This window comes from Rhinolophus sinicus, linkage group LG03 (genome assembly GCF_036562045.2).
Source record: "Rhinolophus sinicus isolate RSC01 linkage group LG03, ASM3656204v1, whole genome shotgun sequence".
NCBI classification, from domain to species: domain Eukaryota; kingdom Metazoa; phylum Chordata; class Mammalia; order Chiroptera; family Rhinolophidae; genus Rhinolophus; species Rhinolophus sinicus.
In genome coordinates this window covers 174015256-174034330 of record NC_133753.1, presented here as the reverse complement: position 1 = coordinate 174034330, position 19075 = coordinate 174015256, and the positions used below count along the sequence as shown (strand labels likewise).

General features: G+C 42.4%; 1 protein-coding gene across 4 annotated transcripts in view; it reads left to right on the top strand.

Annotated features, from left to right (window-relative positions):
- OSMR (oncostatin M receptor) overlaps nucleotides 1-19075 on the top strand; it is a 50731-nt gene that overhangs the window by 7725 nt on the left and 23931 nt on the right. For 2 of the 4 annotated variants that reach the window (XM_019737314.2, XM_019737311.2), the window contains exons 2-5: nucleotides 5845-5930; nucleotides 11156-11328; nucleotides 16332-16503; nucleotides 18683-18952. In XM_019737314.2, coding sequence (XP_019592873.2) covers nucleotides 5858-5930; nucleotides 11156-11328; nucleotides 16332-16503; nucleotides 18683-18952 — 688 coding nt within the window. In that variant the 5' untranslated portion in view covers nucleotides 5845-5857. Of the gene's footprint in view, nucleotides 1-5844; nucleotides 6041-8088; nucleotides 8222-11155; nucleotides 11329-16331; nucleotides 16504-18682; nucleotides 18953-19075 lie in introns of those variants that run through there. The other 2 variants (XM_074328980.1, XM_074328979.1) reach the window with 2 other exon arrangements.

Below are 19075 nucleotides of genomic sequence, written 5' to 3'. Positions count from 1 at the left end.
CTCTTTTCTGTCTGTACTCCCTGTTTTGGCGACCATCTAGTCCTATGGCTTTAATTACTATAGGAATGCACTGAGGGCACCTGAATTTATACCCCCAGCCAAGACCCCTCGCACAAACTCCATATTGTGTATCTAGCTAGTTCCTTGTTACTTCTACTTGGATATCAAATAAACAACATGTTGCTCATTGAGCCCTTGGTACAGCCCACTAAATTTGTTCTTCTGCTTCTCCATTAATGCTAATTCTATTCTTCCAGGGGCTCCGCCACAATTCTTGGAGCCATCCATGATGTCTCAGTCTGTCACCACCCCTGCCAGCTCTGTCTTTAAAATCCCTGTGGAATTCCACCCCTATAGCCATCACCCTGGTCTTAGCCAGTGTCATTCTCCCCTGGACTACTGCGGTGACCTCCTAACTGCTCTCCTTGCCACCACTCTTACCCCTTCAGTCTCTTTACATTCTAGGTCCTTTCTGTTCCATGTAAGTTAGACCCTGTTACTCCTCTGCTTAAAGTTCCCCAGTGGCTCCCACCTGATGCAGAGTAGAAGCCCAAGTTTCCAAAATGTTTTTCCATCTGCTCTTCCTCCCTATGAGCCCTCTGATTTCACCTCCTAGCCCTCCCCTCCTTGCTCACTCCAGCACTGGGTCCTTGTTCCTTGACTATGCCAAGCACTCTCTCCTCTCAGGTTCTTTGCACAGTTCTCTCCCTCACCTCCAGGTTTTTCACTGTGTTAGGCAGGGTCCAATCAGGAAACAGCAGGCACACTTGGAATGGGATAACTCAAGGAGGATTTACAAGTGAGGTGTGTGTGTGGGGGAGGGTAGGCAGGAGGGGGGGAACCACACAAGTTGTGCAGTGAGTCACATGGATCTGGCAAGCAGCCAGCTCTGAGCCCGTGGAGCCTCTGTTTTTCCCAAAGTGTCAGCCTCTGTGCTGTCAGAAAAACTTCATGTAGCATTTCCCAAAGGGAACTTCATGCATAACTCTCATTCTGCAAGTTTTCATGAACTTCGTCAGTTTCACCAGCAGGTTTTCAGACAACAGCTAGGACTCATAGTCCTTCTGCAAAAGTGGTCCTGAGGTGGCAGCTGGCCAGTCACACCAGGGGAAATAACAATCACTTCCTTATGTGCAGGCAGTGACCACCACGTCATGGTTGCCACCTGTCCGGCGTGTGTAAAACTGCATGTCAGACTGACGACAATATAAATAGTAAATCTGAATGGCTGCTAAAGCTAACCTCAGAGTCACAATCTGATGTGTGTGAGAAGGTGGGAAAGGGCAGGACTTCCAGACAGGACTGTCCTGGTGAATCGTAAAGACTTTCCTGTGTTACCCAGACCACAGATACATGTCCTCTGTAAGTAGTTATATATTTCAAATTTGTTATATGACAACTTGTCTTCTTTAATTTCTGGTTACCCTTAACTGGTAGGTGGCTTATAACTTTCCGTTTTAAGTTTCTCTGCTCCGATGACTTGTTTAATTTTCATTACATGTAAAATATTTGATTTGCTAGAACTCCAAATTTTCAGAAATATTTTAAATAGTCCTTTGAGAAAGAGAACACAAGGTCCCCTGAATCATCTGCTTTTAATTTTATGAGATTTCCTTACGATGGTGGCACTTTGTATCCCTCAGGTGATGATAAATATCTAAAGAGGATGAGAGACTGTAGATAGAAAAGATTGAAAGGATATTTAAATTGTAGAGTGAGTGTCAGATGCTCCACTTTGACATTTTTCTTTGCCTTCCCTTTGGTTCTGAGCAGAAACTATTTTCTCTTAAATTAGTCTCCCACCATCCCCCTTTGATATTCAATTGAATATCCTATTTGAAATTGTAAGTAAAGATTTTAGAGAGGTATGAATGACTGTAAGATTTTAGAGAAGTATGAATGACTTGTTTGCCAAAAATACAAGTAGCAGAAAGCAGTGCTTAAGAAAAGGTGAGCAAGAGGAGAGTCAAGATGATGGAGCAGACAAATGCTGTGCTTGCCTCATCCCATGAACACATCAAAATTACAACTAAATTATGGAACAATAAACCTGGAGAACCATCTGAAGTTTAGCTGAACAGAAGTTTTATAACTAAGAGTATTAAAGAAGAAGCCATGTCAAGACTGGTAGGAGGGGCAGAGACGTGAAATGGGCTGGTCCCACACCCACATGAGGTGGTTGAAAATCGGGAGAGATACCTTGGCCATAGAGGTTCCCCACAAAGGAGCGAGCGCCCCCCGCCCCATACCAGTCTCCCTAGCCCAGAGTACTGTGCCAGGAAGAGGAACCCCCACAACTTCTGGCTGTGAAAAACAGTGGGGATTCTGGCCATCCAAGTGGGAGGGAAGGGGGTGGGAAACCCAGACAACCTCTTAAAGGGCCTGCACAGGCACTCATGCTAGGCTCCAGCAGAGGGACGATGACTCTGGGGATGTCAGAGACATATGGGGAGTGACTGAGTTGTGTAACTTTGGGGCGAGGACTTGAAGGACAGTCCCCATTTTCTTGTGTGGGGTCTTTCTCGCATGCAGCCCACAGGTGGGTGCCATCTTCCCTGTGTTGAGCCCACCCCCACAGGCCAAATCTGAATCTGATTGGTTTAGTGAGCTCTGTTGTTTCATCCAGCTGACTCACTGAGACCTTGGTTCACCCAACTCAAGTTACCACTGGAGGCTTTATCATTGGCTGAACTTTACAGGAGCTGGCAGGTGGCAGCAGGCCTTGGAGTGTCTTGGGTGTTTGCAGAGCTACCCCACACCCGATACTGGTGGCAGCTGACCTCTATTCTCTGCCTGGCCGCTCCCACACACCTTCAGGTATAGCACTGGCAGAGACCAACCGTGGATTGCTTTGTACCTCCTACCAGATACTCCCAGGCAGTGCTGACCAGGGCCTGCACTGGAGCCCCTCCCAAGAGACCCCAGAACCAACACACTTGGAGGTTGGCTTCAGACCACAGCAGGGCACCACCCAATTAGCCCCACAAGCAGAGATTTGCTGGGGCAAATCCCACTCCATAGGGTAAGCTCACCACACAGCAGTCCATAAATTGTGGACATGGCCAATCCCCACAGCCAGTCATCCTGAGGGTTAGTACTACCCACTGACGTGACAATAGCATTCTAACCTTAACTAACAGGAAGGCACACACAACCCACACAAGGGACATTCCTGGAGGACCTTGCTTGACCAGGGAGACTGTGCCACTGGGCAAGCCAGAAGGGATTGGCAGGAAATACTAAAGTGATGAAAAGCAAGGATCTACAACCAAGACTACTCTAACCAGCAAGGCTTGGTTGTAGATCCTTCATTTAAAATTGAAGGACCTAAAGAGCTTCCCAGGCAAGAAAAAACTAAAGGAGTTCCTGACCACCAAACCAGTATTACAAGGAATGTTAGAGGGACTTCTTTAAAATGGAAAAGAATATAAAAAATATAAATAATAAGATGGCAATAACTACCTATCTATCAACAGTTGCTGTCAAGGAATGTGGATTAAATGCTCCAATCAAAAACATGGGGTGGCTGAATGGATAAGAAAACAAAACCCTTACATATGCTTCCTGTAAGAGACTCATTTCAGATTGAAGGACACACACAGACTGAAAGTAAAGGGATAGAAAAAGATATTTCATGAAAATGGAAACGAAAATAAAAGCTCGGGCAACAATATTTATACCAGACAAAGTAGACTTTAAGACAAAGGCTGTAACAAGAGACAAAAAAGGACCCAGTAATCCCACTTCTGGGTATTTAGCTGAAGAAACCCAAAACGCTACTTCAAAGGGGACATGTGCAGCATTGTTGACACGGCCTAGATGTGGAGGCAGACTGGGTGTCTGTCAATAAAAGAATGGATAAAGAGGAGGTGGTACATACAATGGGATATTGCTCACCCAAGGAAGGGAATGGGTTCTTGCCATCTGCAGCGGCATGGATGACCTGGAGGGTATTGTGCTGAGTGGCGTGTCAGACAGTGAAAGACAGAAGCAATGTCATTTTGCTTGTATATAGAATCTAAAGAACAAAATAAACAAAACAGAAAAAGACTCATAGATACAGAGAACATTTTGATGGTTGCCACATTGGAAGGGGGTGAGGCAGTGGGTGAAAAGGGGGAAGGGATTAAGAAGTAAATTGATAGTTACAAAATAATCATGGAGATATAAAGGCAAGCATATGGAACATAGTTAATAATATGGTAATAACTATGTATAGTGCCATTTGGGTACTAGACTATTCAGGGGGATCACTTCTTAAGTTATATACATGTCTAACCACTGTACTGTACCCCTGAAATTAGTTTAAAATAATATTGAATGTCAACTGTAACTGGAAAATTAAAAGCAGGGAAAAGGTGAAGCATAATAAATGCTCCAAATTTCCAGGTATAAAACAAATAAGTCGTGGGGATGTAACATACAGCATAGGGAATACAGTCAATAATATTGTGATAGCATGGTAGGGTGTCAGGTGGTTGCTGGACTTATCAGGGTCATCGCTTCTTTAGGTATATTAATGTTGAATAACTATTGTGTACACCTGAAATTAATATAGTATTGTATACTAACAATATTTTTAATTAAAAATATTTTTAAAAAGATAATATAAGCAAAAGTTATCATTTGCAGACTTTCGCTTCCATTTGGGCTCATCTGTAGGCAGGCTTAACCACCTAGACTGATGTAAGGTTTGGTTTACCCTCTTCCTGCCCTCACTCTTGTTTCCATTTACCTATCAATACCATCAAAAAATACTTATAGAGTGTGGGTAATGAGAACTGATGATCTGGTTCACTGAATTTCTAACGTTTGATGATCCAGGTAACTAGACAGAGGCACATTTTGACTTCAGATTGTTTCATTGCTTCCTGCCGTGATGAGTCAGAATGTGAAGTAGAAAAGTGCCATTCATTGCTTCCCCTGACTAATATGTGTATTAGTAAATTAGGAACTTATTCGCCTTCTTGAGGTTGTCCATGATCATTGTTTTCGCCCTCAGGTTGTCCTGTGGTCAAAAGACCTGATGAATCACTGAAGCTCTTTGGCTTGCAGTTTACAGTCCTCCTATAAGGCAGGGAACACCGGAAACTATTTTGAACAATGATACACTGTCTCTGTAGGTAGAATACGCTCATCTTTCCTAGATGTAATTTTAATGAGGGAGACAGGGGAGCCTGAAGATGACTGCCTGATAAGTACTTAATTCAAATTTAGCCCTGTTGAGACTGGCATTTGTTCTCTTTCTAATCAAAGTCTGTTTTTTATATTTAACTTTTGTTTCTCTGCTTTGCTTTTTTTTTTTTTTTTTTGCCAACCTTTGCTTGATTTGAAGAAATTGGTGGATCACTTATCTCCTGCCACAGAGTGTCAGGGGCACACAGCAGTGAGCGTTTTTGCTCTCTCGGATCAGCTGCTCTTGGTTGAGGTGTGGCAGGTGTGTAACTGACTGAGCTGAACTGGCCCCAGCTGGAACAGCTGAGGTGACTCAGCTCTGCCTGCCTTGTTTCTGTTCCCTTCCTGGTGCCAGTAGGGTCGCCCAGAAATGCTCTTTCCTTGCCAAAGGTGAAAACACAAAAGAGCAAGCAGAAATACACAAGGTCTCTTGAGGCTGAGGCTCCTAGCTGACACACCATCACTTCTGCATCGTTTATGGCCAAAGCAAGTCACGCGCAGCAGGAAAATATACTCTTCTTATTTGGGGTGGAGGTAGGGTGCGTGGGAAACTCCAAAGTCACATGACAAAGGGTGTGGATACAGGGAGGTGAGAAGAATGGGTCAAGGAAAACTGCTCAGAGTTAAAATTAAATAAAATGTGCCTTCTTTGTGATTTATCTTTTTCAGGAAGCCAGAACGTATGGCTCTCTTGGCAGTCGTTCACGCAGCATTCCTCTTGGCGTTGCTGTCCTTCAGAACTTACCAGAGTGAAGGTAAGAAGTAGAACAGTAAAAAAAAAATCACATAGAGAAAGAATGCGGTCATGGTTGCTTTGGAGAAAAGTTGCACAATTCTTTTTTTCTTTGGAAATTACATGGAGTTGGTGAGTAGCTATGGTTACATCACCTAAGTCTTAACCTTCCTGATTTTGATGGCTCATCTTAATAAACCACCTTTTCTTTTTAAACTTTTTTTATAAGAGTTTATTTGAGCCAAACTGATGACCTATGCCAGGGAGTAAGATCTTAAATGCTAGTAAACCACCTTTTAAGCCTGACTTCTTGATCATTAGGGCACTTGTGAATGGACCTAATCCTGCAGAACTTCGTGGTCAGGTATTGAATGCAGCCACCACCATAAAAGTTCCTTCTGCACCTTGCTATGGAGAGATGGGGTGAACCAGAACAATGCTGACCACTAGGTTAAAACAAGCTCAGATGTCCCTCAATTATGTTCGTTCCTTGAGAAGCTGTTAGGTGCAACAGAATATTGCTAAGTGCTGAAATGCTATTTATGGATTTTTAAAAAATAGTCACTTAGCTACCCCCATTAAGGGTATTTTGAAATAAATCGACTTTATAAATAAAGTCAATAAAAATTCAACACTTCTAGAAAAGTGTTTTTGGATACTTTGTTTATTACTTTGAACCAGTTGGAAGGTAGATTCTTAGACCTGAGAGAGTTTTTATTGGTTTATAAAGTCAGTGTTGCTTTCACTTGTATTTTACAAAGCTTTACATTTTCCTATTTTTGTGTTTATTGTTTGCTGTACTCCTTTTGTAACAGAGTACATGCACATGCTCTTAGTAATTACCCACACAATTCTGTCCGTGGATTCATGAAAATTACATTTGCAAGAAATACCCTTAGAATTTTTCAATTTCCCCTTAAACCTCTGTGACAAGATACTTAAAAATACAAAGGAGATTTTGTTTTGATAATAGTGTTACCAAGAGAAAAGGGGGTTCATTTGCCTGTATTCATCAAAGCCAGACAAGATACAAACAGGGGTTTGCAGCAAAGAAAGTAAAGGTTTATTAAGGAAGTGGTGCCAAGCCCAGAGACACAGGTGAGCTAGCGCTCAAAGACCTGGCTCCCTGATGGCCTCTAGGAGATAGGCTATGTAAGGGAAAGATCATTAGTCCTGGTAGCTAAGGGAGTTGGGGTTGTGGGCCCTACTGATCCGTCAGGGCCAGGGTAGGAGGCAGTTGATCGTGGCATGAAGTCCTAACATCAGTCATGGCGTCTTTCTGTCTAGTTCTAAGGAGATGTGAGAGACAGGGTCCTTCCACCTTCATGGGTCTGGAGCTGAAACATAACTGAGGTCAAGATGTTATCTTTAGTTTGATTGAAACTCAGTTTCTATAGTCAACAGACCTGAGGCTTTGATTCTAAGACTGTTTGATGCTGACCAGAATCTAATGTCCTAAGGGCTTCATGATTAAGGGAGTGGTTGTACAGTACGTGCAAAGGTGGAAGGATACGGACAGAAAAGCAAGTGAGTCCTGGTGCTATCAGACTGGACAAGGCCAGTTTGAATCAAGGAGAAAGGAAAGAGAAAAAGTCATTTTAAAGAAGTGAAGATTTTTGCATGGTTACAGTCGCTCAATTTTCTCTCTGATATTCTTGAGGTCTAGGTTAATTTCTTTCAGGTTCAGGGCACATGGAAAAATGTTATTTGTATGGCTTCTTAAAAATCATTGTTTGATTGTTGGTTTCTTCCTTAATCTGGAGTTGAAAGATGGGAATTGGGAGTTTTCATTTATAGTGTGTTTACCCCTCCCTCTATTTTACTAAATCTAAGCATGACACAGCTGGGCTAACTGGGTAGTCTGTGCCCTACAAGTGTTTAGGCCCAGCCAGAGCTCCCAATGCTCAGACAGACCCATGGCCCCAACTCTAGATTCTCCAGAAAATCCCAGGCATTTAACCAAGCTTTTGGCACAGCTCACTTCCCTAGTGAAGTCTCATTATCTGATCCAACTATGGACTGTGTGCCTGCTACTTACAAGATTCTCTACTCTCAGAGCAATCTCTGCTGCTCCCCTTTTCAGCTCTTTTTGTTTAGATCAGACATACACTTACCTATTTTTCTTTTTACCAATCTTTGTTTCTGCTTCCAGGTTTTTCAGCCAAGCATTCCTGCTTTGCTAAGTAAACCTGGCTTTGTCCTCACCTGCACTGCTTGGATTTCTTGTCTTAATTTCTGCTGGAGTTGACCAAGTAGCTACCAAACCTCCATCCGAACTAGCGAGCCTCCCACTGGATCCCCAGCCAGGCTCAGGTGTGAGACATCGTTTCAGATAACCTAGCTTCACCTGACCAATGAGACAGAGCCAGGCTCACTTCCAGCGAGCCCTAGGCTGGAATTTTCATCAGCCAGAGATCGTGACCATGGCATTTGGATGTATTTCTTGTGTGTATGTACATACAGAGATAAAGATATAAATATGTAGACTTTTTTATAGAAGTGAAATTATACTATATATACTGCGAGTATTTAAACTTAAGTGTGTTTGTGTGTACACACACACATATATATTTCTTAAAGTATACATATTTATTGTAAGTATATATGCTTGCTAAAGTACATATAATATAAAATATATATTTTATATAGCATAAGTCTATATACTTGGAAAATATACTATATATACTTTAATAACTAAATATAGTATATATAGTATATATACTTTATGTATGTATGCTTTATACATATATACTTTATAAAAGTATAACTATATAAATACATATGGTATATATACTTTAATATATACTTAGTAAAACAATTAATACAACATACAATGAGAATTTTTCCCTTTGATGTTAAGTGTTCTTCTAGAAACATTATATTTAATGGCTGCATGGTGTCTCATCTTATGAATGGACTATGGTTTATTTCCTTAAGTAGGTTTGGGGTCAGATAGAGAAACTGGGTGGGGAAAGTGCAAGAAGAGGCTCTGATAAAATCCACGTCAGTCTGATTCCCAAGCCTGCTTTTCTTTGGCAATACTCCAATGCAGCATTATAAAAAGAGAGCTGGGCCAAGGGCTAAGGGTCCTGCGTCTGGCCTAGTTGTGTGGCCTTGGGAAAGTCCTTTTTTCCCTTTTCTTAACTTCAATTTCCTCTGAAAAATAATGGGATTGGCCTTAATGACCTCTGAGGTCTGTTTACTCTCTCACTTTACCGTGGCATTTCCCAACTATTTCCCAAGGAAGTCCTAGATTGCTTTTGACCAAATTATTATTTTTTTTTTATTAATTAGTTTCAGGTGCACAAGACAAAGCAAAACTTAGACATTTATCATTTATATCCCTCACACTGTGTGAACCCCCCTCCCCCCATCCACTATCCCTCTGTACGTTCCCAAAACCTCTCACCTTCCCCTTATCCCCACCCCCCCGCCCCTCTAGCAACCCTCTGTTTTTCCCTCCATGTTTCCAAAACTGTTTCTGATTAGTTCATTCACTTATTCTTTTCTTTAGATTCGACCAAATTATTTTTGACTGACTGATATCTCTTGAGTACCTAAGTCATGCAACATTTGCTGATAGCATATGTCAATATACAGAACTCACCTATTGTCTAAAGCAAGTTCCCCTTTTGTCTGTGATAGCTTTCTAGAGTTTCCAGAAATAAAGTTGATACTGGTAGTTGACTCACTCATTCAGCAACTAGTAACTGAGTGTCTGTGCTGTGACAGGTATGTTACTGGTCTTGGTTTCACTGAGCTGAGTAAGACTTAGTCTCACCCTTGTTTAGCTCACAGTCTATGGGGCGACACACACAGAACAGACTATGACAGTACCCTGTGACCAGTGCTCAAACAAGGGCTTAGGAAAGCCGCCACGGGAAGAAGAGAACGTCAGAAGGATACATCAGGGTGTTAGTGAGGGGTTGCTTGTCTCCACATGAGACCTCATGGAGATTCTAGATCTCTGTAATTTGAGATCAACATCTGCTCTGGGTAAGATGTTGTGCCAAGTGCAGGGGAAGTGTCCGTTCAAAGATGCACAAGCCTCAACTCCTGTCCTCCAGGAAATTTGAATCCAGAGTGAGACTGACAGCAACAAACTACCATCCAGGCCAAAATGAAATGAGGACTAGGAAAGCTGGGATGATTTTGCATGTACCCTGCTTTCTCTCGTGCTATTGGTTCCACAATTATTAAAAGTATTTCCCCCCTATTCCGTAAGGGACCTGCTCTTTCGTCTTTCCAAATCTCTTTTTGGTTAGAAAAATGAATGCTTAGAAGGTGATATCTGTTATACCATGGACCATCAGATACCAGTTAATTTTATCAATACAGCCTTAATCTTCTCAATATCTTGCAATAGCATTCCCAGTTTACTCCAGACTTCCTCAAACCAACAAGTGAAACCAGCTGAGTCAGCAATACACAATCCCTGTTGAATGTGTATGGCCTTTCCTCCACTTGAGTGGAAAGTGGTGCTTTGTTCTTCTTTAAACATTAGCAATGACTCAACTCACTCCATCAGTATCCATCCTCTTTCTTGGCCATTTCTGTTTGAATCTCTCTTCTTTTACAGACTCAATCACACCACTAAACACTCTAAACTTGCAATCTCTCATTTCATATGAGTCAGTTGTGTCTCTCCAATAGGTTCCTTCCTTGAGCTAGGAACCTTGACATAATTAGATTATTTTACACTAAATGCCTAGTATGTTACTGGTGCTAGTCTTATCCAAAGAGTTCAGTGAATTCTTGCCAGACGTGTTTTAAATTCTGTGTGTTGAGATAAAAGCAGTCATGTTTAGAGATGGAAGTACTCCTACTTTGTAGCTAGCGAATAAATGGACTATTACCTTTCAAAAAGAAAACTTTTATTTTTTTATAGAAATATGAAGTTTATAGCAAAAAGCCGTTTCTTTATTCAGCCTTGCTATGAATTTCTAAGCCAGTTATATTGTCCAATAAAGTGTCCTTTATTCTTGATTATTTAATTTGCTATTTGTATTGCTTGTTTAACCTGCTGTGTATTGTTGAGCAAGTCATTTCATTCATCTAGGTCTTAATTTCTTCATCAAGTGTCTTCTAAACTCCCTTCCAGCTTTTCAGGGTGTCTGATTCTAGGAGGCACACGTGAGCAATTTTTTTCAAAGCTAAACAAGGATGATATCGAAGAGTAATTATCTGTGACTCTTCAATCATGGTCCTCATTAATTGTTATGTCATATCTTTTTTTTGGTCTTTCAGTCTTGTCGGAACCTTTACCATTGACTCCAGAATCACTAGAAGTTTCCATCAATTCTACACAGCAGTGTTTGTATTTACAATGGCGTGTCCACAACCTTACTAATCATCAGGAATTAAAAATGGTTTTTCAGATAGAGATCAGCAGAATTGAAACATCCAATGTCATCTGGGTGGTACGTTTTTTGTTTGTTTTTTTTGCTTTATGTTTTAAAAATCCTTTTCCGGTACCATGATTTGTCTTCTATAATGTCCAAAAAAAATCCCAGTATGGAAACATTTTAGCAACTCAGAACAGTTTTCCTAAACAAATTGCATTTCTGTGTTTTTAATTGAGAGGATCTGGGACAAAGTAACATGACAACTTTGGTTTGGTAAGTTGGATGGGGTGTGTTGATAGATCATTTCCTTAGTTCTGCTCTGCCCTAAGGCTATCAGGTCTGAACTTGAGTCCTGACTCCAGAAATCCGGGAAGATCAGCCATCTTACTCCCCTTCCTTCTTTCTTCCTTGTCCACCAGAGACTTTCCCAAATTAGATGTAATAGTTTGGCAACATTTTTCTTGCTGGCGTGGCTTCCAGTCAGCACTTGGCTTATCCTGTGCTGCAATGCAAGAATGAATCCTCGCACTTTATGTTCTAGCCAGCAAAGAGCTTCTTCATGCACCATGTTGTAGAGTAACTTACGGTGTCCTTTGTGCCTCACATGTGGCTTTTTCCAGAACAAATTGAGAAAATTCTAATGTCACACTCTTTTGCCTTTGATTTATTTGGGACAGATTTTTTTTACTTTTCTTGGTTCCAGTCAGGGTTGTGTCTATTTTGCCTGATGCTTCCCAATCTAGTGAACTGGGTCACTTCGGTGGTTCCTTTCAATGACCATTCCTGGTCTGCGGAACCTTAATCATCTTTGCACGCATCCTGTTCATTCGTTATCATGGGATGTTGAAGGACAGTGAGATGTTTTCTCATTGAAGGGGAATGGAGGATTTGCCTGGAGGGAAGGCAGACACCGGGAGGTGTCATTGCTGGGGACCGCCATTCGCTCAGTGGAGTGCCACGTTTCTCTCAGGCAGTGGAGGCATGGCTACAGGGATGCAGATGGTTAGTTCTTCAGTAAAGCACAAAGGCCTCTAATTTTAAAGCCTCCAGTTACTTTCCATGTCCACTGTTGTTGAGCTCTGACTGAGAGGCCTAAGTTACACAGAATTCTAACTCTGTCACTTCAGGATTGATGGCAGGTCTATAATTCTACCTCTCAAAGGGCAGTTCCCAACAATGAGTATTGTTCAGTGTTCCGATTTTAAATGATAGCAATCCCTGTGGACAGCTGTTCGCCTCCTGCCATCAGCGTATCTTCCCACTGTCCCAACTCATACTAATTTTTGTATTTTCATATTTTTGATGGATACACTGGTTGTTTATAGGGACCTAGTAAAATGTCAAGCAAAGGTCATATTGAGGCTAAGAATTGCCTAAGAAAAAGAAATTTAAGAGAAGTGCTGGAGGCATTCAGTGGAAACTAGCACTTAACACCATTGCGAAAGTGACATTGACCACAGAAAAACAGGACCCCAGTCTTTATTTTTCTAAAAGGCGGTTCTTTCTGTTATCATGTTAGAGAAAATAATGAAAGCCATGGAGCAAGTGGAGCCCATTCTTTCTTTTTTTAACAGGCAGTTGTTCATATCTATTTTCACCTGTGACTCATGTAACAGTTCACTTTTCAAGGTAAAGAAACTATTACCTGCTAAGGCTCAAGATCTTTGAGAGGAGAGTTTTACAGTGTCTATTGTATTGTCCCCAAAACACCCAGCCCTGCCTGAGCCCAACAGAGGAGAAAAACCAAGGCATAGAGAGGTTTGTTGTGCTGCATAAGGCAACAGAGCCAGGGTGGAATCACCCTCCAGCCGCATGCTCAGACAAGTGATGGCCACATGCAGCTTCCTGGGTCATCAGCGGCCATGTGTTCCAGAACAGATGATGCCGTGAGAAGCCCTTGTCTGAACCACTCACGCCTGAAGTTGAGGAGAGAGATAAAGTCCCCTTCAGTTAAGGGGGAGAAAGCCAGCCGAGCGAGGCTGCTTCTGTCTAAATCATAGTCTCCCTTTCATGGGGCAGGTCCCTGGAATGTAAGCCTTCTAGGGCACCCTCACTCATGCCAAGAAGAGGCCGCTTTCTAGACTCAGATGATTGTGTTCCCAAACCAGCCGAAGGAAAAGCATCTAATCCAGGTGTTTGCAGCTGGACCAAGGACTCTGAGCCGCCTCTCAGATGGCACCTGCCACTCAGAGCCTTGCTGGCAACCACGGTACCTGGTCTCACCCTGGGCTGGGTTCTGTCTGCAGCCTTTCCAGACACTTGCTTTATGGTTCTGTCTGTGGCAGCACAAGGCAGAGCAACAGCTCAAGTTTGGAAAGAGGCCCACATGGGAGTCAGTCAGGGATAAGCTCACATCTCAATACTGAACCAGTGACCTTGTTAGACCTCTGTGTAAGTGTATATGCTGGTTTCTTGTGACTTACCGCATTTCCCCAAAAATAAGACCTAGCCAGACAATCAGCTCTAATGTGTCTTTTGGAGCAAAAATTAATACAAATGTAATTTATATTAATATTAATGGATTAATATAAATTAATATATATAGAATACAATATAACATTATGTTACATAATATTATATTATATAAGACCGGGTCTTATATTATAGTAAAATAAGACCGGGTCTTATATTAATTTTTGCTCCAAAAGACGCATTAGAGCTGATTGTCCGGCTGGGTCTTATTTTCGGGGAAACATGGTACTACATCTGTCTGAGCCAAATTAAACTTGCCACTTCAATTAATGAAAACAGCTTCAACACAATTCAGCACATTAGAAAAAAAAAATCACTGAATTGATGCGTTCAAGGAAAGTTTTATCTCCTCCATTACAAGGCCATAAACACCACAAAGCCCAAGTTGTGGTTAGACAGAATCCACACAAATAGTGTCTGGGAAAAGCACAGCCCACTGCATGGTAACAAACTGACGAAGTCACTCAGCACCTAGTTTTAGGCTGTGGGCCCAGGTGCAGTCATGTTCAAGGTGTGGGTCTGTGAGCAGATAAACACACGGATACGGGGCTCCTGGATGTGAGAAGTGCAGGTCCCAGACACGGGGCTGCATGGTTGGGGGTAGGCCTGACCTTCTCCAGCGACTTGGAAGAAGGGCTATTTGAGCCCAAATCTGTTTTTTATCCTGAGCTCAATAAGAAGAAGTGGAGTGACAGGATCTGATTGGAAGTTTTTAAAAAGCCCACTCTGGCTGCACAGTGGAGAGGAGTTGGGGGACCTGGAGAAGGTGATGGGTGACCAGTGTGAAGTGGGATGTGGGGTGGGTCCAGAGGAGAGGTCCCTGGAGTGGGTGGTGACAATGAGGACAAAAGAAGTGGCCAAACTGGAGAGAGGTGTAGAAAGGTAAATCCAGTTTGTGACCTGTTGATATTACAGAAAGGTCACCATTTTTTATTTAAAGTTCCTTTTTTTGGTAGTGGCGCTTAAAGTGCAAAATATTTAAGCGAAATGTATTTGAGATTGCCCAGATTAAATGGTGAAAGTTGCATGGATCAGGACCTCAAAACTTATCGTTAACAAAATATGTTTTGTAATCTAGAAATAAAGTAAAGCAATAAAACTGAAATGAAATATGCATGATTTATAAATCAGAGTTCTGCATAGCGTGAGAAAGGTGCTGCCCAGGTGGATTAAGGTATTTTCACTGCAGGGCTGTTTTGGTTCTGCCATGAGCACTGTTTTAAGGTTACCAACCTGGGAAGAGGAAAGACACCCGTGGGGGAAGGCCTCAGAGTTTGCTAACTCTAGGCTGTGTGTGGCTTGTGTGTTGCCCCGCCCCTCTTCACTGTAGGACGTGCCCTTGGCTCTGAGACATGTGAATGCAGGTGTAGCTTTCCCCCGGGAGTGCAAGGTGTTTGTTGTCTCCATCTCCCAGCTGGGGGGCCAGAAAGCAGGCATCCTGCAGGGGCACACTGAGGAGCATGAATGCCGGAAGCCATGGGGATGCAAAGAAGAAGGAAGCATGGCCTCTGCTCTCCTGGGGCCATGCTTGAGTCAAGACCACAACCACAGATAAAATGGCAACAACTACACACAGTGTACAGAGGGCTTCAGGAAGTACGGGGATAAGAGCAAGAAAGGCTTCGTGAAGAAATTGGGGTGTGACCTGGGCTTGAAGAATGGGACTAATTCCCAATGCAGAGGGGGACACTAAACCAGGGAGACTGTGAGAGCAAACACTGAGGTGGAAAAGCATCAAGTTTCCAGAAGTGTGGGGTAGGCCACTGTGTCCAGAGAGAAGATTTCTGCAGGGACAGGTGGGTTGCAGTTAGATTGCAGATGACCTTGAATGACAGGGTAAGGTGTACAGGAACCATTGAAACCTATTGAATTAGAGAATAAAAATACCAATGTGTTAGAAAAATTAAGACTAAAGGCTGTGCAAGAAGACCAAATGTCAGTTCCACTTGGACAAGCTTCCCAAAAAACAGTGTGAGACATTCCCATGTGATGGACATCACTAAGGTTCCCACAGATGGACCTCGAGTTAGGGCATATCGTCTACGTGGTCACCAAATCTGAAAAGACGAGAGACAACAAACTAAGGGGGACATGGACAGTCATCTGTTGACTTGGAATTCCCCGGTACCATGAAGGATTGGCTGCTGTCCTGAGATTTGGCCAACCTAATCTGACCCTGCCTAAAAATGAATATAAAACCATACCTGTCCATCATGCTTATTTTTAAATAGATGACTCAAGTAATTCTCAAGTTTCCAAGAATTTTCTTTGCAGGTCCTATGTGACCGGCTGTGTGAGCACCTTCTATCTCTGATCTCTTCCCCCAAGACTTGAGTAGTTTCAGTTTTTTCTCACGTGCTCCATGTGACCCGCCCTGGAATTGGAGGGCCAGAGGGAGTGGAAGCCAAGTTTTTGAAAATCATGAGGCTATGGCTGGTTCCTTGCTGAGACATCAAAGCATGTCCTCATTCCTGGCTGGTTAGGAATGTACAGCACTCGCACATATTGTGGAGTTATAATGGCTGCATGCTTTGTGATAAGTCTAGTCAAGCCATTTTCCAAGACAAAGCATGGCTATGTTTTCAAGTTTTTCTCTTTATTTCTAGGAGAATTATAGCACCCCTGTGACGTGGAACCAAGTTCTGCATTGGAGCTGGGAATCCAAGCTCCCTTTGGAATGTGTGACACACTTTGTAAGAATAAGGAGTCGGGTGGATGATGCCAGCATCCCTGAGCTGAGGTCCTGGAGCAACTGGAGTTCTTGGGAGGAGGTAGATGGTAAGACGTGAGGTGATAAGAGAGGGCAAGGGTTTAGTATTGAGTATTATTCGGGGATCAAATAGTCAAATAGTGGAGGTCCCCTTTGAGGAACTCAGGTAGACACCAACATTATGTTCCTCTGGCTCCTACTGGGACTAAAAAGCATGGGTGTGAAAGTTGTCACTGGGAGATAGACATCTGAGGTTTGGCCTCTGAATTCATTCATTGAAATAGATAATTATGCAAACCCAGACAATTGTTATTTAATAATTCCGAACATGTGAAGCATGTTTATTCTAGAATGCTAAGTGAACAAAGTAGGACATAAATTGTACATATGTTTTTATTAGAACAACACACAAAATGTGTACGTATCTAGAGATGGGGAAGCTTTTTCTGTAAAGGGCAAGACAGGAAATATTTTAGACTTCAAGGTCTCTGTCATGACTATTCAACTCTGCCATTGTAGTGTTGAAACTATCATAGGCAATATGTAAATAAATGAGTGGTTGTGTTCCAATAAAACTTTATTTACAAAATCAGGTGGTGGGCTGGAAGTGTCCCATCGATTACAGTTTGCCAGTAATCCCTAATATAGAGGGAAGGGACGACATATGGAAAAATTAAAGCAGTTGTTTATTTGAATAATGAGACTATAGGAAAATATGTTTTTAATATCTCTTAATTTTGATAATTTAATTTTGTTGTAACTAAAATTTAGAGGGGGTTTTACCCCCATTTCTTATGTTTCAGCTAAGCTATAGGCCAATTTTAAAGCAATGGCGTTTGGTTTTCTCAACTATATATCCTTCCAGATTATCTGAAATTCCTGTCAATAGAAGCATTTCTTTGTTAAGTGTTTAGCCAATTTGTTAACTCAAACTGATAACACATTAACCCATGAGTGGCCTAGGGATTAATTTAATACTAACAGTAGAATTAAATCTGCACTCTAGTCACTATTTTAGGCACTATACATATTTATTTAGTCTTCACACCAGCCGTACGAAATATGTAGTATTTTTATCCCTACTTCACAGGTGAGTTAAAGAACCTATGCAAGGTCATCAGGCCACTAAGTGGTAAAGACAGAATCCCAACCCAGACAACCTAGGTCCAGAGGCCATGCTCTTAACATTACATCCTACTGCTGAAGGAGGGACACACTCGCAGACAAAATTGAGCATAAAAAGGTAGTAAGGAGAAAGACAGAACAACATTGTAAACACCTTTGATAAAATACACTAGATTTCTCAAAGCCATAACCTTCAACTAACCCAAGAACAAACAGAAACACCTGATTATTCCTAACTCCCAAAGCACTGGTTCTCAACCATGGTCGCACATTAGAATCAACTGGGGACCTGAAAACAAATCCCATGCCCAGGCCACTCTGCGAAGGTGGCATCATATTGGTGATGGACATTTTAATGACCTGGTGGTCCCGCAGCCAGACTGCGGTGGGCTGAGTGAGGAGGGGTGATGAACCCTGAGTAGTAAGTGCAGGCAGCTCCTTCAGGGAGGCTGACTGTGGAGGGGTAGGTGGAGTGGTGGCAGGAGGCACGCATGGGGAGGATGATGCGTTTGCTTAAAATGGGAGAGACCTGAGGGTTTTTATATGCAAATGGGCCATGCAGAAGGAGAGGCTGGAGCAAAAGGAGATACTTAAGTGCCTGGCATTTCTGAGAAGGTGGGAGGAGATGTGATCTACAGCACAGTTTAGAGATTGCGCAGGACATGTGGCTTTGGAGCTGGGGAGACCTGGCAGGTGTGACTGTGGCTTTTCTGCTTGAGTGAACTTGGTCTCAGTCCTACCTGTGTGTGTTGTTGTGAGGGGAGAGTAAGGATGGCATGAGATAATGGACGTACCACTTAACACAGGGCCTCCCACGTGGCGAGGATCAGTAGAGCAGCTACTGCTGTAGTAAGAAGCTAACACTGGCAATGACGCAATAATCTGCCGTGGTCACCGGAAATGCAAGTACGAATAGCAACAGTATTAGCGTGACCGTATGAGCAATGGTACAAAGGATTGTTTTGCATGCATCAACATTAATAGGTTGGCCATAGAAATTTAGGCTCCTGGTTTCTCCAGGTGGTAGAAGAAGCTCAAGTTATCTGTTGAGAGTGAGATGGGAGGTGGCTGCTTTGAACTTGGAGGGAAATTCTAACTGGGCTGTCTTTTCTTATCTTGTAGCACAGAAGTCGCTTGGACAGGACCCATTGGTTGTTTTCCCTATAAATAAGCTGGTGGAAGAAGGCTCCAATGTCACCATTTGCTACGTTTCTAGGAGTCCTGAGAGTAATATATCCTGTGCTATGGAAGGGGTACCGATACACGGAGAACGACTCAGTCCAAATGTGTTTGCATTCATCTTGAATAACGTTCGTTTCATTAGAGAAACTGGGACAAACATCTATTGTGTGAGCCCAAGTAATATGAGCGGCACCATCCTCTTTGTCTCAAGTAAGTACACACATTCTCTTTGCCCTCCCTTCCCATTTCCTGATGGAATCTCCTTTAGCAGAAAACAAGTAAACATTTTCATGGTCTCAATTGTCTTTGGTTTCCCAAGTCTTCTAGGAGAGA